Below are 24514 nucleotides of genomic sequence, written 5' to 3'. Positions count from 1 at the left end.
GTTTAAATGTAGAAAAAAAAGCTTATTGGGTGTCATACGGTGCGAAATGGGGCAAGCCGTGGCCTAATGGTTAGAGAGTCTGACTCGTAATCCTAAGGTTGTGGGTTCGAGTCTCGGGCCGGCCACGACCGAGGTGCAAAATACGATGTTTATTTACATGTTGTGCCAATGTAAGTGGTTAAAATCATGACGTTGTTTTTTCATAAAATTACACTTAAGATGAATAAATGAACTTTTCAGGTCATGATGTTAATCGATAAAGTGATGTGGTGACGCATCAACGCTTATTTCTTTGTAACACTGTCTGTAAAAGTATTTAATTCCTTTTTATATGACTCTGTTGTCTCTCATCCCTCCAGACTGCGTACACGGTTCCTATCCTGGCTTTCGCCTTTGTGTGTCACCCGGAAGTCCTTCCCATTTACAGTGAACTCAAAGAGTGAGTAAGGTTTCATACCTCGCTGCTGTAGAGAGAAGAAAACAACAACACCACAAACTAAACTTTGACATTTTTTACAGTCGCACTCGAAAGAAAATGCAAAGTGTTTCGAACCTGTCGATTCTGGCGATGCTGATCATGTACATGCTGTCAGCGCTGTTTGGGTACCTGACGTTCTACGGTACGTCCTCCACACACACACACACACACACACACACACCATAACATACATGTCATAGGTATGAGATTATCAGACGTGATTTTTATTGATTTTTTATTTTTATTGTTCACACACTTTGACACACAGATAACGTAGAGGCAGAGTTGCTGCACACCTTTACCAAGGTTTATAAGTTTGACACGATGCTTCTGTGTGTGCGTCTCGCCGTGCTGACTGCTGTAACGCTCACCGTCCCCATCGTCCTGTTCCCTGTGAGTACACACACACACACAAACACAGTGATACATGGTCACCGAGCATCTTTTTTTTTTATTGCTAATCTATTTAGAAACAACAGCACGAGGCAGAAACAGCTGCTTATACAGTATCATTATATACTGTATATGCATTATAAAGTGTTCACATGCAACTTCTTCTGTATCATCACCAAACCGCCACGATTGATATGTAATAAAGGATCGCTTTGAAACAAAAAAACAATCAGCGTAGCCTTCTTCATACACACATACATATGGATTAGCTCATGAATCTTCTCTTCTCTACAAAAAAAACCTATCCAATCACATCCCAAGGCTCAGCAGTACATTCATTCCAGTCTTATTGAAAACTTTAAGATTCTACATGCTTAAAGCTTAAATTATTTACAGGCTCAAGGACTACAGCTTTGTTAGCCACGTCAGCAGTTTGAGAACGCACAAAAACATTTGTGCATCAAGTAAAAAAAAAAAAAATCGCTAGTTTTTCCTATCGTACGATTGCAGTAGGTCAGTTAAACCTATCTCTGTACAATTGAACATTGCTCAAAGCAGCTTTTACCAGAAGTTTAGAATCTGAATCAATATTTAACGCTTCACATTAAGTTTACTGTTAACATGAACTGAATTGGAAAATGTTATACTTGAGATTGTGTCTGTGTGGCTGATGGAACAAACGAAGCAGAGCCCGTGTTCGCTACCGGCACTTGAGTTATTCTGAAAGGCGTTACTATATTTAGAATATTCGGCGCTGCTGATGTTGGTTTTTAATTACATCTGTGGTGACATTTAAATGTTTAGGAGTTATGTCCAAAATATCAGACTGGTTTACAAATGCTGTTTGTCCGTTGTCAGCGTGACCTCTGTGAGATTTTTGAATAACTGCGTGTTTTGTCCCGACTTAAAAACCCACTTTGTTCCCTCTTGAATATATAGAATGTGTCTGAGTGGCCGTGCGTCTGTCCTTCTGCCCCTGACGTGTTGCTGTGCTTGTGTTTTATGTAGTCGGGAGGGCAGGGAGGGTGAGATTGGTCACCAAGGTCGGGGGGCCCTACATAGTCACAGCTATATTAGAGCACTGACAGTAGCAGGAGTGTGATGTTGGGGCCCTGTTTGGGTCTGACTAACACACACACACACACACGTTTGTTTTACAGTCCTTATCAGTGCCTTCCATTGACATGATTATCGATGCAGCCATCCAGCGATACGCATTAACACTTAAACTTTAACCTGTAACTCAGTAACTAAAAAGAGAATCAATTAATAGAACAAAAATGGGAACCAGCCAAATAATCCACCAAGATCAAAACTGTCAGATATACTGCGTTCATATCGATGTCAGGAACATGATATAAAAATATTCCCACACCACCTTGTGTGCATGTTAACCTTTATCAGAAACAGCTTTTTTTTAACAATCTTTATGCTTTCCCATCCAGCATGTGCAGTACAGTCTGTGATTTTTTTTTTCCCCCATTTATTTTACCTTTAAAAGTTAAAATGTGTTGGAACCGAAAAAGGTTTAAAACAAGCTTTTATGGAGGATTATATGAATAAGTAAGAATAAAAGACTTTAAAAGAACTTTTTAAGAGACAGACTTCCTGTAAATTGTACTGTCCACTAGGGGGTGCAACTGTGCAATCAAATCTGGACTTTAGGAATTTGCTCAGAATAGTTTTTGGCTGTGAGCATTTGCTCATAAACTATTAATAGTGTGTGTGTGTGTGTGTGTGTGTGTGTGTGTGTGTGTGTGTGTGTGTGTGTGTGTGTGTGTGTGTGTGTGTGTGTGTGTGTGTGTGTGTGTGTGTGTGTGTGTGTGTGTGTGTGTGTGTGTGCGCAATTCAAGTCGCTTTTATTGTCATTTCAACCATATATAGCTGTTGCATTACATAGTGAAATGAGAAAATGTTTCTCCAGGATCATGGTGCTACATAAAACAAAGACAGGACTAAGGACTTGTAAGTAGTCTTAGCCACATAAAGTGCAACTGTGCAACCTGGTGCAAATAGTGCAGGACAAGACAAACAGTTCAGGACAAAAAACAATGTAGAAAAAAGTTACAAGACAATACAAAGACTACAATACACAAAAGACAATAAACAGAAACCACGCCGACCGACCAGTGTAAATACTGTGTGTGAATACTGAATGTTCAAACAATGTTTCGTGCAGTAACATTAGAATGAAAACAGTTTCTTAGCAGCAGGTCCTTGGGATAATATATAGATTTGTGCAAAAAAACAGCAAATGACTGAAATATTATATAGCATGAGCGGAATGGCTGAGATATTGTACAATATGTGCAAAAACGGCTGAAATGTTGGATAGTTTGTGCAAAACGGCAGAAAAGTGCAAAACAGCATGTAAACAGTTTGATGGATTGTTAGCAGCATGTAAACAGTATGATGTGTCAGTGTGTGTTTTGTGTAGGCCTGTGCAGTCCATGCAGATGATGTGTGTATGTTGTGCTCAATACAGTTCAGTGTGTGTGTGTGTGTGTGTGTGTGTGTGTTTGTGTGTGGTTTCCGCACTCTCTCACCCGTGGTACAGTATTTGCTTTATCCCGGTCAGGATCTGGGTGTATCCAGAGCCAATATTGCACCATGGCAGGGCACCATTTTCACACACGTTCACATTTAGTGTAGCTTGTCCGACTACTGGCACGTTTTCACGAGGTACGAGGACACCGAATAACCACACGGTCAGGAACAAAGTGCAGAGACACTAACCACAGACTCTGGAGCTGTCAGGCATCCAGTATAGCAGCTGTATCTCACAAGGTTTAGTGCAAAGCATAATAATGCTCTGAATGAAATACTTCTCACATATTTCTGCATGAAACACAAGAACAATGCAATGGATTATGTTAATGGTGTGGTGTCTTTCCACCCTGACGTTATGCGGATGTCCTTTGCATCATACCGGCATAGATATAACCGACTTTGGTATTTAAAACCACAACTAACATGAGGACTTAACATTTAAAGACTCTGAAGATGAACTCGGTAATGACGCTGACCTGTTAGTTGCAAAATTCCATTCGACTACAAACTGTTGTAGAAAGGACATTATTTACATTTACTGTACGTTATTTTCTGTCCAGCGTCACCCAAATGAAGACGAGGTTCCCTCTGGAGTCTTGTTTCTCTCAAGGTTTCCTCCTCATATCACCTCAGGGAGTTTTTACTCACCACAATCACCTCAGGCTTGTTCATTAGGGACAGATATTAGAGAGTGAGTAATTTAATTTTGAACTTTACCATTTTTATTCTGTTTCTTTCCTTCTGTAAAGCTGCTTTAAGACTCAAATAAATTAGCATGATAAATAATGACAACATGCAGCGTTCTTCTCTAAACCCTTAAACCTTTTAATGTAGTATTGAATAGAAATCCGAATCCATTAAGAAACAGCATCTGTGGCTAGTTTTGTGGAATACAGTATGATCCTGTGACTTGTGAAGGGCATGAGGACACTTTCATGGGCTCATCGTGACTGCAGGCATGCGTATAGGAGATCCGTGGGAGGGAGGGAGAGAGGGGGGGTTCAGACAGTGAGGGCGAGTGGAATATTCCATTGTAGTGATCAGGTGCTGTGCTGTGTGTGTGTGTGTGTGTGTGTGTGTGTGTGTGTGTGTGTGTGTGTGTGTGTGTGTGTGTGTGTGTGTGTGTGGCCTTGCCTGGCATCAGATAATGTAATGGTGTTCGGTTGCCACTTGGAGTGCTATAAGCATGTTAGAGCAATATTACTGTAGGTCGTCTGCAGAAACACAAGGCAACAGATGATGTTTAGATGTTCTTCCACTTATCACTGAGTATACGATAAGTGACAAAATATCTTTACCACAAGTCAGATTGCCCTTTTCTACCATGAAACTAGAACTTTTGCAGCTAAAATATAACCTGGATGACTGAAAAGTCTTTCAGTTCATCCTCTTTATGCAGACAGCGATGCTACATGTTAGGAATCTGGAGCGTATTAGAGAAGAGGGTAAAAGATGGCACTTATATTAAGAGTCAAATATACATGAGGCACATTGTGATTTCTCGGTAGTCTGTGTCCTTTGCATTTCTGAAAGATCAGAGAGAGACAAAGAGAGATTACAGTTGCTGTGTCTCCAGGCCGCAGTGTCCTTGGCTTAGTAACAGTGATAAAGAATGATAAAAAAAAAACTTTCTCATGGACATGGCTAATGCTCAATGCTTACTGAGCTTTTATTCCTCTGTGAAATTTCAATTTAGTTGTATAGAGCTTTTAAAAACTGACCTTGCCTCAAAGCAATTTGTATTACCTTTCTAAGCTTCGGTAAAGTTTAAAATGAATAATTTTTGTCTAATATCTATCCCTAATGAACAAGCCTGAGGTGAGCGTGGTGAGGAAAAAACCTTGAGAGGAACCAGTATACATAAATAATGTAATAAATGTTGAAGAATTTCCTTTCTACAACAGTTTATAGTTGAGTGGAATTGTGTAAAGAAGAGCTCCTGAGGATCGAACGGGTCAGAGTCAATTCTGAGTTCGTTACAGACTTAACTCTAATTCCTTCCTGCCAGAGTCTTCATATGTTCATTGATGAAGAGCCGAGCACAAAGCCGAACGACACAAAACGCTGTTCATAGACGTCGTGATAGTCTACAAGTGGTTCGAGACTCCAGCCAATGGTATGGAGAAAGAGAGAGAAAAAATGGGAGAGAGAGAGGGAAGCTGAGAAGAAGAAAGAGAGAGTAAAAATGGGAGCTAAGGAGAGAGAGAATGGATGAAACGGAGAAAGAGAAAATAGGAGAAAAAGAGAAGGAAAGAAATGGTGGAGAGAGCGACACGATGGTGGAAAAAGAGGTGATAATATGCCCCCTTTTTTTATAGTCAAAGTTTATTTTGCATATATTTGGACAGCACTTCATTACCGGTAAAAGGAGTACGAGAAGGCAAATGGCTCTGAAATCTGCTCTGTTCATGATCTTGCTGGACCCGTGTCGGTGTGTCTAGGCACTGTAGCTCTTTTGAGTTTTTGCAGGTGTAGGTTCTGAATATATATATATATATATATATATATATATATATATATATATATATATATATATATATATATATATATATACCGAATATATTTGGAGCAGATGGATTAGCTCCATAGCTAATCAGTACAGCACTAAAACCAGCTTTAGTTTAGGATTAACGTGTACTAATTCTAACACAGTGCTGATCATTACATATTAAAGTCCAGCCTAGTTTTACTCGTTTCCATTTATGTCGGAGTTCTGGGGCTTAATTAGGGTAACGGGATAAAGTGAGATGTTCTCAACGGTGTCCCATGATGTATTACAGTGGCCTGTTGCCACATTCTTCACCTCCTTAGTAACTAGAGAGAGAGAGAAGAGAGAGAGAGAGAGAGAGAGAGAGAACACGCAGCACTGGACAAAGATCACACATGCATCCACTTTAAAGGCTCTTTACTGTTCACCAGTAGATGCCAAATTTTTCAGTCCCAAGCACTGTAGCAACCGAAATGTCACACCCAGATGCCAACAAGTAACAGTTCTTTAATGTACAAAAGAGGAACACTGGCATTAAGCTGCTAAAAATACAACCTAGACACCTCACTAGGGGAGAGAACAAGAGAGAGAGAGAGAGAGAGAGAGAGAGAGAGAGAGAGAGAGAGAGAAAAAATTACACTCTTAAGTGAAAATAATCATCACCTCATTATTCAAGTCTGTTTTTCAAACTTTCTACTATTAATTGGAAAATCTTGTGTGTGTGTGTGTGTGTGTGTGTGTGTGTGTGTGTGTGTGTGTGTGTGTGTGTGTGTGTTTTGGAGTTTCTGCAGGGGCTCTTTAAGGGTTCGTTAGATAAATAAGTCCTCTTAAACAGCCTGGAGTCTTTTGTCATTGTATTGCTTTACACAGAACTGCCTCTAAGACACGACTAAAGAACCTTTTTATAATTAAAACCACATTTTATATATATTTAACTCTCCATCTTAGTCATTTACACAATACAGTGAGAGTCTGAGGATTTACAATCAGTATATTCTGTAGCAGTTCAATTCAACACCATGAAACTTTCAACCCAGTCACTTTTATTATGTGTTCTATATCTTTACTATGTAACAGTAACTTTGCAGACAGCCAATGAATTGCTTGACAATATGCCAAATAAAATAAAATAATAATAAAAAAAAAAAAGCATAAAAAGTCAAACAGTTTTGCTCGCTGGATAAAAAGGGCTTATCAGTGCTATTTTAGATTGCAGTGATTACATATACACAATAAATATTGTCATTTATCTTAATCACACACTTCTGTGACTCGACTTTATTTGTTTCTTTCGGGTGTCTGTGCACTGAGGAAGTTCAATAAAATCGTAATCTAGTTTAAACTGTGCAGCGAGGACAGTAAAATGAAAGTACACAATACAAGCTGAGCCACGCTTCCTCCTGTGGCTGATGCAACTCTTGAAGTACATTTCACAGCTCAGCACAGTGAGGTGTGTGTGTGTGTGTGTGTGTGTGTGTGTGTGTGTGTCAGTCATGTGGGGGTTTGTTGTAAGGATTCCTGCTCACCTCCTGCTGGTGAACTTTCCCCCAGTGCATTAGCTTTCCCAGGCCTAAGTGTTGAGCTGCTCAGTGCTCAGTCCTGTGACCTGGCTTCAGCTCATTAACTGCACTCAGTTATCCACTTGCTGCTACTGTTGGCACACAAAATGGCGTGTTGTTTAGCCCTTAATCTATTTGTTTAATATGAAAAAACACAACATGGCATTGAAAGAGCATCAGGCTTGGTAAATAAACAAGCTGACTAGCTACATACGCAGACTTTCTCATGCTAGCTAGCTAAATTAAAAAGTGCACGTCATTGATGTACATTAACATAACTTCTAAAAGCTATACTCGTAAACCTGTAGTGAAATATTCTTGTCCAACTTGTTTTTCGGTCTTGACATTTTGTTGTGTACGTAAGTGTTGTCAACACTTGTGGAAGGCATGCTGGGGAAATAAACTTCCCACAGCTAACTGCTACTACCATGGATGTAGGCTGAAGACTGAGGTTTTCTCTGAATTAGGGAGTCTGGTTGTCTTTGTTAAAATGAAAAGGATTCTGTTTGAAATGAAAAAGTTAATAAAAAAAAGCTTTGCACAGGTTTACTTCGATATTCTCTTGCTTTATCCTCATAGAAGGTTTGAATACCCTGAAAATCTGCTTCCTGCACGTTTCAATTTGTCTAGTCAAGCACAAAACCACAATATCCTGTCTTCCCTGAACCTCTGATAAAGTCTCTGAACTCAATTTTTAACAGTGAACCATTTCTTAGGTCAACGATTTGCAGCTGACCTTCAATTTTCTATATTTTTAGATTCGCTCTTCTATCACCACACTGCTATTTGCTGAGCGAGAATTCAGCTGGATCCGACATATCCTCATTGCTGCCGCCATCTTGGCTTTCAACAATCTTCTCGTCATCTTTGTCCCGACAATCAGAGATATTTTCGGCTTTATAGGTAAGTCGTGTTTTACAGTGTGTGCAGCGTCTCTTAAGCTAACTCTTTACGGTGTTGTAGCATTTTCCCCAGATAGCTACTGTAACTAAAAGGTCGGTTTTCCTTAGATATTTTATAGCTAAAATGGAAGTCGTACCAAAAGAACCTATTGGAATAATATAGCTAGCTAGCAGGATAACTACATGGCTATTCTGCCGACGTTTGTCCCAGTCGAGGCATTATATCGCCTTCACATGCTATCATTATGATCTCACTTCATGTAGCTTTAATTACTGATAAGTCATGTTTCATTTCACTTTTAGGTTTATTTTGGAAAAATGTACCAGACATGTAGACCTGTCTAAAATTAGCAAGCATTGAAAATTAGCTCCAATTATAAAAATCAACAAAAAAAAATCAACAAAACCTCTGAAACTGTACTCCTCCCATCTCAGAACCTCTGGTATCCAATTTTCCCTTGATTCATGTGTACCTTCCTAGCTGGAAAGTCATTTCTCATACTCGTAATTCGCAGTTAGCATCACCTACATTGTATTTACATTTATATTTGGTTTTCTACAGAGATTTCGATTTAATTTAAGGTTCTCGCTCAAGGACTCAACAGTGGCAGCTTCTCTGCTGATGATGATGATGATGAGGCTATTACTATTATTAGGCTGTAGTACTGACGGTGTAGATACATTTATATTTCCATTTGAACCAACTACAATTAAGAAATGTGGCAAATCTTATTTTATTAGCATTCTTACCATGAAGTTATAATGAAACACCAGAGTTCCAGCCATTTTGTTTTGTTCAGGGTAGTTTCTCAACACCCCTCAGTCCACACAGATATGCAACGTCTGGCTGTTTCTAAATACGCCGGATATGTTGAAGTGTTGCATATGCAATAATATTAAAAAAAAAAAAAACAGCTTCTGTGATCTCTGGTGTTTTAGATCTGTATGTATTTGTTATAGCTGTACATCTGTACCGCTGTTAAAATAGTAATTGATGACCTGAAGGTGTTCATGTTACCATACTTATAATAACTTTCTTCCTTCTCCAGGCTCCTCTGCTGCAACCATGCTCATTTTCATCCTCCCTGCTGCTTTCTACCTGCGCCTGGTGAAGAGCATACCATTCAGATCCACCCAAAAGATATCAGTAAGTCCTAACATGATTTACAAAGTATATCAAGGTCTTTTGGGGGCGGCCGAAAGTTTGCCTCGTAGCTCCGGGACATCCTAGATGCTTTGAGATCGGCATCTCTCAATTGTTCGTAGTGCATGTGTGTGTATATGTGCGCAATTGTGGCCTGTTGATATCTTCGTATCCCATCCAGCACCTGACTCCCATGGGATAGACTCCAGGTTTCCCACAAACCTGTGTAAGATCACCACTAGAGAAAACAGAAGGGTGTCTAGAAGTTCTGTTAGACGTTGGCTAAATTATTGATCTGAACATTGCCTTGTGTCCACAGGCAGCCATTTTCCTGATCATGGGCGTCATCTTCATGATTGGCAGCTTGTCTCTCATCATTCTTGACTGGATCAACAATCCTCCCGGAACTGGAGGTGGCCATTAAACCGAGGGTTTATTCAGACAGTGTTGTTATTGTTAAGCATACGACGTGACCTACACGTTGCAGAAGACACCTTCTCAGCATTGCAGCATCACAGACAGATATTCAGCCAACGTGATCTCTTTTTCTCTCTGTTTTTATTACGTTCTCCTCGTCACCCATTAATATCTCGCACGCCACGCTCTTTGCGGATACAAACTCTAGGAGAACCGGAAAAGAGAGAGAAAGAGCCTCAACTGGCTGCCTCAGACACTGCAGAAAAAATGGAATACAGTATGCCATGGTGCTTCAGGACATCATCGTCACGATGGATACAGAGCACCTCTAGATTGCTTTTCAAGATTTATATGTATGTTCACAGACAGGCGCAATTGACACCAATACACAGGCTAGCTAGGAGTAGGTTTTCTTTTCTTTTTTCTTTTTTTTTTTTTGGGACGGATTTCTCTTTCTAAAACAAAAAACTTTTCATTGTGTTTCTTTTATGTAAAACTTAGTCATCTGATCAAATAAGTGTTAGTCGATCTTTTACAAGGGTTTTATTGGTTGCATTGCAAGGGTAATGGTCCTTTTTTTTTTTTTACTTCTTTTTCCACTCTGAGCCAAAAAATTTCCTCTCAAACTTTCACCTTTAAGTGGACGCTCACCACCATATCGTCGATGGTGGTGGTGTATGTTCCATGACTCGGTGGAGTTTACTTCAATTTGCTTTGACTGCGTTTACTCTGTAATGCATGAACAAAAGTGACAAATTATCTCTATGCAAAATAATATTCGATTTAATTATTCAATTTAATCAAATCTAACATTATGGCCTTGGGGATCTTCGGGATCCCTGATAAATAAATACCGCGTGTGATTCCTGAACATCCGGCTCTGTTCCAGATCTGATAATGTCACACCGTACAACCGAGGCACGAAAATAGGACTTTTTTTTTGGCCTTAAAGTGAAATCCGAGAGCTCGACGCGGGAACGGGCTTCCAGTTATCATCCTCGTGTGAACAGTCTCAGTACTAGTATTAAACAGGCACCTCATTAAAAACTTCACTAAAGCTATTGCTTAGTTAAATACAGTCAGAGCAGGCAAGAAGGACGGCTCAGCATTTCACATCGTACCGTTCAGCTATGGCGAAGGCGAACGTCATCCGCTCGTACGCTCTACAGGAGGAAATTTCTGAATTGCTGGTAGTGCTGTGCTGTAAATCGGTGCACCTCAACAAATTCTTTATTCTGTTGTCCCGCAAAAAAGTTTTCTCTTGGTTCAGTAATAATAACTTTTGATTTTATTATGTCCAGCAAACGACATCTGGTTTTGTCTTTTGTTTGTTTGGGGGTTTTATTTTTTCCATCGTTGTGCCACGCCGCTGTAAAGGTTTATTAGTCATGTCAGAGTGGAACTGTGTCCTCATCTGGTGCAGAGACCAACAGACAACAAACCAAACACTGCTGATTTGACTGTATTTTGTGCTGATTTTTTTTTTTTTGGACATTATTTATAGATCTTTTGTTGATCTAAATAGACATAGACAGATATTTCGAACGAAATGGTATATTTTGTGCATGTTTTGGAATCATGGTCTTTTCTGACAGTTGTATATTCTTTGTAAATAATCTACAAGATAAAACACTTCATGAGCTTCTTCAGGGAAATGAGGGAAATCATCTCGAGTGTTTACTGATGACTTTTACTATGATGTATTTTAGTTCTTTTTTTAGTCAACTAACTTCTTTCTTTCTTTCTTTCTTTTAGAGCTTGCTTTGTAAATTTTTGAGGAAGAAAGTATTATTGTATTTCTGTTATTTAGTGTCCTGCTTGGTAGTTTTTATCAATGAACAATTTTTTTTCTTTCTTTTTAAGAAGCTACTCGTTTGGTACATAACAGAAGCATGAACGGCTGTACTGCATTTGGCTGAAGATCATCTCTTGCTCTTTCTTTAACTCCTTTTGTACATTTTTTTGTACACCCTGTAATGCCTTGATTGTGGGGCAGGGTCCAGTCCACCTGTAAAATGGTGGATATACACGGAGTCTTTTTCCGCACTGTAATTCAGCTGTAGTCACTTTGTCAGTGTTTTGTGCCCTTGTGTGTGTGCACCTGTATGCGTGTGTGTGTGTGTGTGTGTGCACCTGTATGCGTGTGTGTGTGTGATTAGTGTCTGATGTCAGTGTCATGCTGGATGGGCTTTAGCTCTGTGCCTTGACTTTCCCTTCAGGTATTTTTAAAGGAGTCCAGCTTCATTTGTATAGGGGTTCAGTACGGATTTTCCCTAATACCTCAGAACAACCTGTTTTTGCATATTTATTGCTGATGTACACTTTACCGATTTCCCGATTGTGACACAAAGTTCGAACCTAGAAGCCCCTTCACAGATGAAACTCAACCACACAGCTAGAGCTCTATTTGTCTCTCCAACTCTTCTACCTGAGTGCCATCAGACCCACAAGAAGCATTTGCTTGTCGTTGGCCAAGCCGGCTCTGCTTCCTGTGGATCAACTGTACGTGATTTGCATATTTACCGTCAGGTTTTTTTTGTATCATTGAAGCTGTTTCAATAATATGTAATATAAAAATAAAAAAGACAAACTTCTTCCTTGTGTTTGGTCTTGGTGTTCAAATTGTGGCCTTTTTTTTTTTTTTTAGGGGGTGTAATCTCTCTAAATAAACGGTGTTAGTCACAAAGCAATAATAGGTAGAGGAAATCCGATCTTAAACACACACACCTTTATCCAATAACATCTCACCAGGCCTATGTGGTGATTCCAAGTCTCCTAACACTGATGATTCCCCAGCTCTCTCTCTCTCTCTCTCTCTCTCTCTCACACACACACACACTTACTCAGGCCCTTTCTCTCTCTCTCTCACACACACACATACTCAGGCTCTCTCTCTCTCTCTCTCTCTCTCTCTCTCTCTCTCTCTCTCTCTCTCTCTCTCTCTCTCAGACACTTACTCAGACCCTCTCTCAGTCTCTCACACACATACACACACACTTTCTTGCGTTCTCTCAGTTTCTCTTTGATCTTTGGCTTCCTGTATACACACATACCTAAGGACTCTGCTCTCTCCACCTTCATTACATACACACCCTACTACTACTGTGAAGTATGAACATTAACACGCAGATCTGTTTGTGTATAATTGTGTCGCATCAGTCATTGTGCAGCACAGAACAACTGGTTCTGTAAGAATTTCAAACCTGCTTGACCCTCTTTTGCTGATTCAGTTTCACACACTCATTAACACTTCGAGGCATTTTAACATAACCAATGTATTTTATTTATTTTAACATTGCCAGTTAGTAAACTAGAGAAGTAAGGCTTCAAGACCGTGACCAAGGCCCCTCTCTGCTTCAGAGACGCTGAATAAGGCCTGACCCTGTTCTGTGACTCCAACTAAGTCGTGGTCTTCTAACTAAAGAAGCCAGAAAAAAACAACAAAGATCCTAAGAAACTTGAGCGTTTAGACCTACCACTGTGCTCTGGTCAGTGTAATGTGTCCTTGCTGGTTAGTGCAGCTTTTGATACCACTGATCATATTACTCTCCATTGTAGAACAGAAAATGTTGCTGGAGTTAATGGAACAGCTCTCTCCTGGATCAGCTAATAAAAAACTGCTCAGCTTCTAGACTTCTCTACACATAGCAAGTTGAAGTCTAAAGCTCTGATACCGGTGCTACCAACCTCATCGTAAACATAATATTAGCTTCCATTTTTATGCTGCTAACAAACGGTTGTATAACAACAGCTTAAAACAGCTTAATAAAGGTGAGGAAACACCATGGATGTACGCAACACTAGAGTTGGTGTGAAAAATAAAAAATATTGATTGAGAACCAGTTTGCTTTGTTGATAAGAAAAATCAGAGGAAAGCAGAGAAGATAGACTTATATTTACATTTACAGCATTTAGCAGATGCCCTTATACAGAGCAATGTTCATAAGTGCTTAAGTCTTTATAATTGGATGCATTAACTCTGGTTCACTGGGTTACATACTTAAGATACCATGAGCCTAAATCACTGTTCACACAGTAAATATACACATACTGTACAACAAACAGGTAAGAAAGTGCTAGTCGAGGTTTTGTTTTTTTTTACTTAGCCATCTGGACCCCTAGGGGAAGTTCATTCCACCACCTTTGTGCCAGAACAGAAAAGAGTCTTGTAGTATACTTACCTCTCACCTTGAGAGATGGTGGAACCAGTCGAGCAATGCTGGGAGCTCTGAATGTTTAAGGTGCAGTGCAAGGGGTGATAAGTGGAGGGATCACAGCAGCAGGGTGGAATGTGAGAACTAAGGCCGGTTGAAAACAAGACATGCAGCTGCATTTTGGATTATTTGCAGAAATCAAATTTCATTCATAGGTAGGCAGTGAGCTGCAAGTAGTCCAGTCTTGCAATGACAAGAGACTGAACAAGTACCTGAGCAGCCTGTGTGGACAGAAAAATGTCCAAATCCTTCTAATGTTGTAGAGAAGGAATTGACATGAGCGAGTCACATTAGCAACATAGGAGGAAAAGGTCAGTCGATTGTCCATGGTTAACCGCAAGGTTGCGAGCTGTGACTGAAGGGGAGACCAGATTGTTATGCAGGGATGCAAGATCATGACCTGGGATGATCAGCAGTTCAGTTTTTTTGAGCTTTGACTGATCAGGCATCATCCACGATGATATGTCTGCCAAACATGCTGAGATCCGATCAGAAGCTGTGGTATCTGAGGGTGGGAAAGAGTTGAGTATCATCAGCATAGTAGTGGTAAGAGAACCATGTGAGGAAATAACTTCACCAAGAGAGTGAGTATACAGGGGGGGGAAAAAGAGTAACAAGTACCGAGCCCTGTAGGACACCAGTGGAGAGACGGCGTGGAGCAGATATCACTCCCCTCCATGTTACCTGATATGAGCGTCCTTCCAGGTAGTAAGCAAACCATTCCCATGCTGATCTGAAAATCCCAAGTCTCCCAAGGGTGGACAAGAGGATCTTGTGGTTGACCGTATCAAACACTGCTGAAAGGTCAAAGAGGATAAGGAAGGATGACAGCTTGGCTGATCTAGCAGCATGTAGTTTCTCAGAGACATCCAAAAGGGCTGTCTCTGTGGAATGAGCTGCTTTAGAGCCAGACTGGTTGGGATCTTGGAGGTTGTTCTGTGAGAGATAGACAGACAGTTGGTTATAAACAATGCGTTCAAGAATCTTTGAAAGAAACGAGAGAAGTGACTGTACTACAAGTCTGTAGTTACTGATGTCTGATGGACGCAGAGCAGGTTTCTTTAGGATGGGAATAATACTAGCTCTCTTGAAGTTAGTTGGTACATGACCAGATGCTATGAATTCAATGATGATAGTGGTAATGAAAGACAGAAGTGGAAGGAGCATAGTGGAAGGGAATGGATCCATCGGGTTTGAGCTGAAAGGAAGGAGTGAAGGAGTGACTCATACAATCATTCTTTACAACCATGCTGAGCAGAAAAGCATCTCGTCATTCATAAAAACCTCAAAGGTTCAAAGGTTGTAGAAGATGATCACATGAGGTTCAGTCTTGTCATTGAGGAACAGAAAAAAATCCATTAGAAGGCACCTGCCTGCCTTCTATTTGTCAGCTGTCCCGTTTCAGTGCCCATGATACAAGATTTGTGTTGGGGATGTGGTAGCTCAATGGTTAGAGTGTTGGCTTACTGGTCAGAAAGTTGTGAGCTTGAATCCCAGGGCCACCAATCTGCCACTCCTGAACAAGCCCTTAACCCTCAATTGTTTGGAAAGATAAATTGGATAAATATAAGTTGCATTGTATAGTGGGACCTGCCTAATGCCTGAAATGTAGTTGTGTTTTTGGATGATGTCAGTGGAACCTGATGTGATGCAATGAACTTCCTATAGAGTCACTAGCTGTCTTCACACAAAAAAAAAAAAAAAAAAAAAACATTGTGTGCTATATACCTCCTAAAATAGATTTTGTCTCTGAATCAGTGTTTCAAGTAAAGTCAAGAGTCAAGAAGCCTTTATTGTCATTTCAACCATTTATAGCTGATGCAGTACAGTCCTCCAGAACCCTGGTGCTACATAAAACAACACAGAGCTGAGTTGTCCTAGTCAAATGCAAAAAATGTCAAAGTAAATGTGGTCTACTGCCGTTCTTCCACCTTCACTGCCACGTCACAGCAGGAAAGAAAAGGTGAAAGACAGCATTCGGATTCAAAACTATACTGGATCAGAAAGGCTTTTTGAATTTTCTCAGTTAAACTTTTCTTTGACAAGGAAGAGCCACATGTATTGTTCAAACTATGCTTCTAACTAGCGTGCTGTGCTGACGTCAAGAAAAAGATACCGAGGACGCCCTCGGTGTGTTAGTACGAGGAACGGACACGCTAGTGATATGCCTAAAAGAACAGTCTGTGAATATCTGTGTGCAGGGGTGTGTACACACACACACACACACATACACACCTTTTATAAAGAATGCAAAAAAAGGTTTTCATCATTTTTTAATAGGTTTAATTAATAAGAAACCAGTGATCTGTATCCCAAGCAGCCTTTAAAGTTGCACAGCAGTCATGTAAAATGTTAGTGAGTTACTGACAAAAGTGCTAAAATCAGCAGTCCAGCAGCAGAATTGATGGAGTCCGCTATGATCCTAACCTCCGACTGCGTGGTGTGATGGACTGACCCCGTCACTCGCTGCCTGCTACTCAGGGACCTGCAGAGAGCAGTGAGGGTGTTCAGGCTTCTTCTTCTTCCATAAACAGACAATGGGAACCTAATCGCTCAGAACACACAATTCCGATGATCGAATATCGACCCTAACTGTGCATTTTGTAGTTCTTTATATAAATTAAACCTGTGACTTTTACTCTACATACCAAATTCCCAGATTTGTAACGGTGTTATTAGTGCTTGCTTGCGTTTCATGTAAGTTCTGAGTAGAGGTGTGTGGAAACATACTGAGGCATCGTGTTATTTGACCCTGTAGAGAATTTCTCAAAGAATCCAACAATCTTTCAATGGAAACAGAAAATGGAGGCTGTGCATTTTTTTACAACTTGATATGAACAAATGTTTTATTATTAAATCTGGACAAAAATTTAACACAGGTCTCACACCGAGTTCTTATCCAAAGGCTGTTCATCACTGTTCAGAAATAATGCCCTTATGAACAGGGAATTTCTTGATGATCCATCTTGGAATAAACTAAATTAAAAAGAAAAAGTGAAAGCTTTGAGTTCTCATGGTATACTTTATGTGTAATCCAAGAATAATAAAACAACTGTGCCAGTTAATAAAGAGCTTTAATCCTGGAGGATTGCAGAGTTCGGTGCCTGTGGTCCACAGTAATGGTGATCAAGTGATAAAGTGTTTCTGAACCCAGTTTACACTCAGTAACTGTGTGACTTCAGAATTATGATGGTATATTTTCCTCTCTATGTGGTGTTTCTTTCACTTGAATTTATCTGTTTATAAAATAGGACTACAGCTATACATTTGTACATATGGACGTCTAAAGAGACTTCAAGGGGAGTCAGATTTGGTACAAACCTTGGCAAAGGAAAAGAACCCACTTGAACCTTTCCACATGTTGTACTGTCGAATGTATTTATACAGTATATGTCAGGTCTACCAAGTTCGCTTTTACTTATCACACACACCTGTTCCCAATCACACTGCACTCACAGCCACAGTCATAAGGAAATTTCGTTCATTCGGTACTTCATGGAGTATACACTCAGTCACATTCTGTCCTGAGGTTATCAAGCCTTTCTTCTGTGTTTGAAGAATGTGAACTTTGCCTAGTTTTCTCATTCATATTCCCCCGTTGTTAGAGTTTGCAGGACACCTGGGCCTGTGCTTGTTTAGTCTTTGTCTTAAGTTTTGGATTTGTTTGCTGATTCTTCATTAAAATGTATTATCTGACACAATGTCATTAATGGACACAACATACGCCACAGTTTGGTGGATATAACAGAGAGAACATCAACAAAGTTTAGTAAATCTTTGTTTTTTTGGAGCATATTGGAGCAAGTTTTTTACCCCTATTGCTAGTATAATCACATGAATGGAGTATAATCACATTTCTGGAGGAAAACAGAGTTTTAAAAGAAGAAAACTAATTTTTTTTTTTTAACCAGGATTTGCTTATTTAACCCTTTTTATCAGTACTCTGGTACTATTTTTTTCTGTCCTGATGGAGAAATGAAAATCAATATATCAAACATTTTTAATCAGTATAAACAAATCAATGATTTTTTGGCTTCAGAGTGCGATGTGTATTTTTGAAGATGGTGCAACTGTGCCTCTGTGTAGAGGATGCGAACCAGTCAAACGTGAAAAAAGATTATTATGTGACCAAATAGAAAGTCATCACCTCCCATCTCATAAGAACACCATATCCACTCTGACGCATGGTGGTGGTAGAATCATTCATTCATTCATTTTCTACCGCTAATTCAAACTACCTCGGGTCACGGGGTGCCTGTGGCGTCTCAGGCGTCATCGGGCATCGATGCAGGATACACCCTGGACGGAGTGCCAACCCATCGCAGGGCACACACACACACACACTCTCATTCACTCACGCAATCACACACTATGGACAATTTTTCCAGAGATGCAAACCCCCGAGGCACGGGGAGAACAATTCCAGGGTCGGGGTTCGATTCCTGCCTCCGCCTTGTGTGTGTGGAGATTGCATGTTCTCCCTGTGCCTCGGGAGTTTCCTCCGGGTACTCCGGTTTCCTCCCCCAGTCCAAAGACATGCATGGTAAGTTGATTGGCATCTCTGGAAAATTGTCGGTAGTGTGTGAGAGTGTGTGTGAGTGAATGAGTGTGTGTGTGCCCTGCGGTGGGTTTGCACTCTGTCCAGGGTGTATCCTGCCTCGATGCCCAATGACGCCAGAGATAGGCACAGGCTCCCCGTGACCCGAGTAGTTCGGATAAGCGAAACTGTAGAAAATGAATGAATGAATGAATGAATGAATGAATGAATATACAATCTAGCACCTGAAAGAACAATTATAAGTGAAAAATGCTTGTAAAAGTTTCTCCTCAACATTATCATATATAAAAAGAAATACATAGTATTGTCAGTGTTAGTCCGTTGGCAATGTATCCTGCTGACACTGATAAGTGATGAAGGAAGGTCAGCAGTTACGTCAGCGGGGCGGTAGTGGAGGTGTGTGTTCACTAAACCAGTCATTCAGAAGAACAGCCATATCTTACATTAAACTGTTGATCTGCTGTGGTGAGGGCACTGACTCACATATCGGGACTCGCTCTGTCTACAAACCAGTGTTTACTTTGGAAAATGTCGCTGGCATCAATTCAGTGTACCCAGCATTTTCTGATGGAAAGAACAGAAATGAATTTAGAATTAAATTACTTTTTTAAATACCACTAATATGCCAATGTTAAATGGTTTCCTTGTATCTAAAACTATAACTGTAACTAAATAAAGTTCTAGTTTCTAATTCAAAAGCACAGTCAAACCTAATAGCAAAATCTTTACAAACTCACACTCTACCGTTTTTTTTAATGTAGTTAGATTTAGTTTGCATATCAAATACTAAACTCTGGCCTGGATCCTGAGATTGAAGGTCTTTTCATCCATATCTTTTCCACCAATTTGAGTTCTATGTGACTTCTGTAGACTTTTATGCTGCAGGAAAGGAAGAAACAATGTTCTGAAGCACAAGGGAGGAAAGGGTGATACGGTATCGCATATGATCGACACCGTATCACCCTTTCCTCACTTTATTTAAACTCTTTGACCGTCACGCAAAATGTTATCGCTTGTCACAGGTCAAGGAGATTCTAAATGCTTGCCTAATTCTAAAAAATCCAGCTCCGGTTGTAATTAGGATTGTAAAAGTGACAGTACACAGTGACAGCAATCAAGATCAGAAAAAACTCCAAACACATAGCAAGCCAAGGATTCAAAGAATTCTCAGTAATGCAAGGACCAGAACCAAACAGGGGAGTTGTGATGAGATGACTAACAGTAAACAACTGAAAATAATAACAGTCAGGTGTTTCTAAAGCAGAACCTCCGGGAGACAATCGGGAACGACTGTGAAGTCTCCGAATGCTAAGTAACGGATGCTTTACTCAAGCACAAATGGTAGAATTGTAAAATAGAAATAGATTCTTTCCTGATTATTAACTGTTTGTTGATTATTAACAAACATTAACCACAGAGATGCAGGTTTCACAATAGTAGGAATACATCACATGCTAACAATAATTAACTCTCCAGTACTGGAACATTTGCACCATGTTGAGTCACCATGAGTAACCCTGGATCACGTCGCTTGCTTTATGCTAAACATTTTAAAACATTAATGATGTCAACAAAAAAAAACTACCTTTTACATTGTGGTTAATTACATTTTACACTTTGTTTAAGATGTTCATTATTTAAACTGCATTAAAATACATTGGAATAAAATAGATAACTTATGATGTTACAATAGTGTCAAATTTAAAAAAAAAAACTGATGGATTTATCCGATGTCTTAACTTATTTTAATAGAATAATTCATAAACCTTGTTATGTTTAATACATTCAAACTTAGATATTTAAGTAATTAAATGGAATGTAGCTTAACATGTCATTTACTTATTACCCAGCTGAGCATCGAGAAACATGATGAGTCATGCTGACATGCTTCTTTTATCTCAACCTGTCATGCAACCTTTTTTGCTGCTTAGCCGACTAGTATTTAGACATTAACGTATAGCAGGATCGGTCTTCAATCTCGTCTTGTACATTGTGTGTGAGAGATCGTGTGGGATGAGACTGTGGTTCGATCCGTCATTTAGGTACAGTCGTCATATTCCAGCAGTTGAGTGAACCATTATATAACTGTCTGGCCAAACATCGAGTGTAATGCCTGCCAGAGTGCAATGAACGTGAAGAGGTTTTTTCACTGCCAATAGACGGATTTCTTTCTAGTTTTCTGGTATACCGTGTCAGTTGGTGCACTGAGGAATTTGTTTCTTGTGTTGTGTTGTTGACATCTTTGGCAGCTTTTAGCATTATGTCTTCCAAGAGCAGCTCTTATTTTCATCTGCTGGCATGCTCATCTCAGAGACCTATATATCAAATATATCTAAAGCTGTCTGATATCTTTGATTAACCTAGATTATTAGCCACAGAGAGAGAGAAATTCTTCCTATCCAGTAAATCACATACATCTACACTATGACTACATGACTTTCCTTTCTAATTTCACTGAATCATTCATGTTTAATGACTCAGTAATATTATATGCTTCGACAGACAGGTTTGATGTTTCCGATGTTTCTACTCCTACACTATATGGATACCTGACCATCACACATGTGTATTTATTTAGATTTATTCCCTCTTTACTCATATAATAATCTCCACTCCCCAAATGTTGGATTGTGGCTGTAGGGATTAGTGATAATTCAGATAAAAGAGCATTAGTGAGATCAGAAACTGATGATGTAAGAGTGAGGGAATGTGGGGATCAGTCGGTGTTCCAGTTCCTACCAAAGGTGTTCAGTGGGGTTGAGTCAGAGTGCAAGACACACCTCAAACTTAACACTGCATGTCTTCAAGGAGCTCTGTGCTTTGTTTACCAGGGCACTGTCATGCTGGAAAAGGGTTTGAAAAAAGGTTTCTTATTTAAAGTGAAGGGAAACTGTACAGCTATAACATACAGAGACATTCTGTACAATTGTGTGCTTCTGACATTGAGGCAACGGTTTGGGAAAGAAGCACATATGATTGTGATGGTCAGGTGTGCACATACCATCATTTGGTGCGGAAAAAATGTTCTTGAGATGGGGGACACGGTGGCTTAGTGATTAGCTCTCACCTCCAGGGTTGGGGGTTCGATTCCCGCCTCCACCTTGTGTGTGTGGAGTTTGCATGTTCTCCCGAGGCACGGGAGTTTCCTCCGGGTACTCCGGTTTCCTCCCCCGGTCCAAAGACATGCATGGTTGGTTGATTGGCATTGAAAATTGTCCGTAGTGTGTGAGTGTGTGAGTGAATGAGAGTGTGTGTGTGCCCTGCGATGGGTTGGCACTCCGTCCAGGGTGTATCCTGCCTTGATGCCCAATGACGCATGAGATAGGCACAGGCTCCCTGTGACCCGAAGTAGTTTGGATAAGCGGTAGAAAATGAGTGAGTGAGTGTTCTTGAGATATAGCCGTACTGAGGATGTCTATGGAATTCATCTCACAATTATGCTAGCCTTGTCTATTTAAACTTTAACTATCACTCCAGCTCCTAATATGAGCACACTAACCAGTCATAAAAAAGAAAATGCCAACTGTAATGACTGGTTAGTGTGCTCATATTAGGAGCTGGAGTGATAGTTAAAGTTTAAATAGACAAGGCTAGCATAATGTGATAACCTTGCAATGTGAAAGTAAATGTATTCGTAATTATGTGTTTCTTTCCAAGTCCATCATGAAAATCAGGAAACAAAGCGGGAGTCGCCTCTTTTCCTGTGCGTCTCTACAGCTTCTACTACTAATAAATGTTTTTGAAGAGTATCAATCATCAGCAGGGCGTGAACCTGCAGAAGGAATGAGTATCACAATGAAGCCCCTATGAAGTGAGCCAAAAGAAAAAAAAACAGTGTGGCTATTCATAATGGTGAACAACCTCCACTTTATATGCAGAAACCTTTGTCTAACGTACTGTACGTACATCAAGCCTGTCAGTGTAAACACAGGAATTGGAGAACATCTAAAGTACAGCCGACTTTCTCTGACTACATTTTGCTCCAAAACGGTTACTGAAACTGAGACGTCACCGCTGCAGGATGTGTGCACTGCAGGAATGGCCCCACAAGGGTAATGCAAATGATGACATCTTAGCAAACAAAAATATGAATATGGGAACATTATGGAAAAGTGGTTTTTAAATGCTTTTATTAATTTCAGGTTTTCCTCATCTGACATCATCTGGCATCTAGCTTGTTTGTTCAAGTTAACAAATTGCTACAATTACAAATGGTATCTGCCAGGAGAACAAGATGGGCTTGAAACGAGTGAAAATCTCTAAATATTATCATAGATTATATTGAGATACGACATATACAGCGACTTCACTCAAATTCAGAAATAATTTATCGTTAATACTCTGTAAACTTTACTTCCACTTTATTTTTAGGTCTCTTGAGCGTAGATCACCTGACTACAGTTTCCTGTTGTCTCTGTTTGTCATTCGTTTGTTTACAACCTTAACTCTCAACTCATCTCAGCTCATTCAGCTGAATCAGGTCTGTCTAAAATTAGGATAAGATGATGCTATGTAAAGCAGTGAGAAAATTCATATGTTATAGAAGTTATTCCGTATTTACTTATTGTGCTCTGACACGGGCAACAAGCCCTCCCTGGGGTATTAAAAAATGTCTATGATGTAATTACATTACGAGAAATGGAGCTAGGAAATCCAAAAGAATGTTCTTGTTTCCTCTGGAATTTGAAAGCATCCAAACAACAGTCACGTTACATCCTTAGACAGGAAATTAACCACCTATTAGTGCCACTAGGCATAGATTCAGCTTGAATCACAGGCAGTGAAAGAATACATTGAACTTCAAGCTAAATTAAATGCAGATCAGTTTTCTAAAGAAAGTTATGTAAATGACAGGATTCTGGTTCCATTTGTTAGTAACCTTTATTTAACCAGGATAAAAACTCATTGAGATTGAATCTCTCTGACAAAAATAACCTACAACAAAAGACTCAACAATTAAAAACAAAACAACAATTAAAATCATTTTTAACCCACAGGTTGTCCTTGGTGTCAAATTTACCTTGGTGTCAAATTTTGTTTTTATATCAGAAATAGTTTTACATCATGTAAATAAGGTCTATTAACTATAAATGACAAAAGGAATTGAACATTTTGTGCTAATGTTTAAATGAGGTTCATGAAATGTGGGTTAGACAAATTTGGTGATCATTTGAGTGTACTGTAATGTACTGAGTGTACTGTGTGTTCTTCTGTCTGGGAGGCCCGATTATGGTGTATTTGTCTGCCTTTACTGATCCGCTGTAATCCTCCTGCTCTCTACCTCCTCACTTTACCCCCCACTCTCATGACAGTCTATCCTGTCCATCTTGAACCTGGCAGTTTAATGCACATCAAGTCAGCGGGTTCATTCAATCACGATACAGGACCTCCACCTCGAAAAATATCCCATTGGAAAGTTTTGAAGAAGATCCGAAGGCATGGCCTCATCTCCCTCGCTCTGATCTTCTCATGTGTCCACGGTTCCTGGAATGTGGCACTAAAACTACTTTCCCACCAGTAAGTGGATTAAACCTTAAAGCTTCATATTAAAATTTGCCCATGCAGAGTCTTGTTCCCACCAGCTACAGTATGTTTAGCCCTTTAGATGGAGCATTTATGACAGATAACCAGTTATTATAGTTCTTTGCTAGTTTCAGACTTGCTTATGCTTCTAGTATAACATTCAAAACCTCTATTAAGTTGTATTAGACAATCTAAAAAAAAAAACATCCTGGCCATAATAATACATTTACATAATAAATTTTGCTGCCCATTTAAAGGAACCAAAAAGCCAGTGAAAATAGGATTGAA

General features: G+C 39.7%; 1 protein-coding gene across 5 annotated transcripts in view; it reads left to right on the top strand.

The window, feature by feature from the left end:
- The window catches only part of slc38a4 (solute carrier family 38 member 4), a 36442-nt gene extending 23917 nt beyond the window's left edge, over nucleotides 1-12525 (top strand). For all 5 annotated transcript variants that reach the window (XM_027163838.2, XM_047819597.1, XM_047819598.1 and 2 more), the window contains 6 exons: nucleotides 360-439; nucleotides 520-620; nucleotides 747-871; nucleotides 8227-8371; nucleotides 9420-9517; nucleotides 9834-12525. In XM_027163838.2, the coding sequence (XP_027019639.1) occupies nucleotides 360-439; nucleotides 520-620; nucleotides 747-871; nucleotides 8227-8371; nucleotides 9420-9517; nucleotides 9834-9938 (654 nt within the window). In that variant the 3' untranslated portion in view covers nucleotides 9939-12525. The remainder of the gene's footprint in view (nucleotides 1-359; nucleotides 440-519; nucleotides 621-746; nucleotides 872-8226; nucleotides 8372-9419; nucleotides 9518-9833) is intronic.
- Nucleotides 12526-24514: the final 11989 nt, after the last annotated feature.

The sequence above is a fragment of the Tachysurus fulvidraco genome, chromosome 10 (genome assembly GCF_022655615.1).
Source record: "Tachysurus fulvidraco isolate hzauxx_2018 chromosome 10, HZAU_PFXX_2.0, whole genome shotgun sequence".
Taxonomy (NCBI): Eukaryota; Metazoa; Chordata; class Actinopteri; order Siluriformes; family Bagridae; genus Tachysurus; species Tachysurus fulvidraco.
Note: the sequence above shows the minus strand (reverse complement) of the source record. Positions and strands in the feature narration are given on the sequence as shown.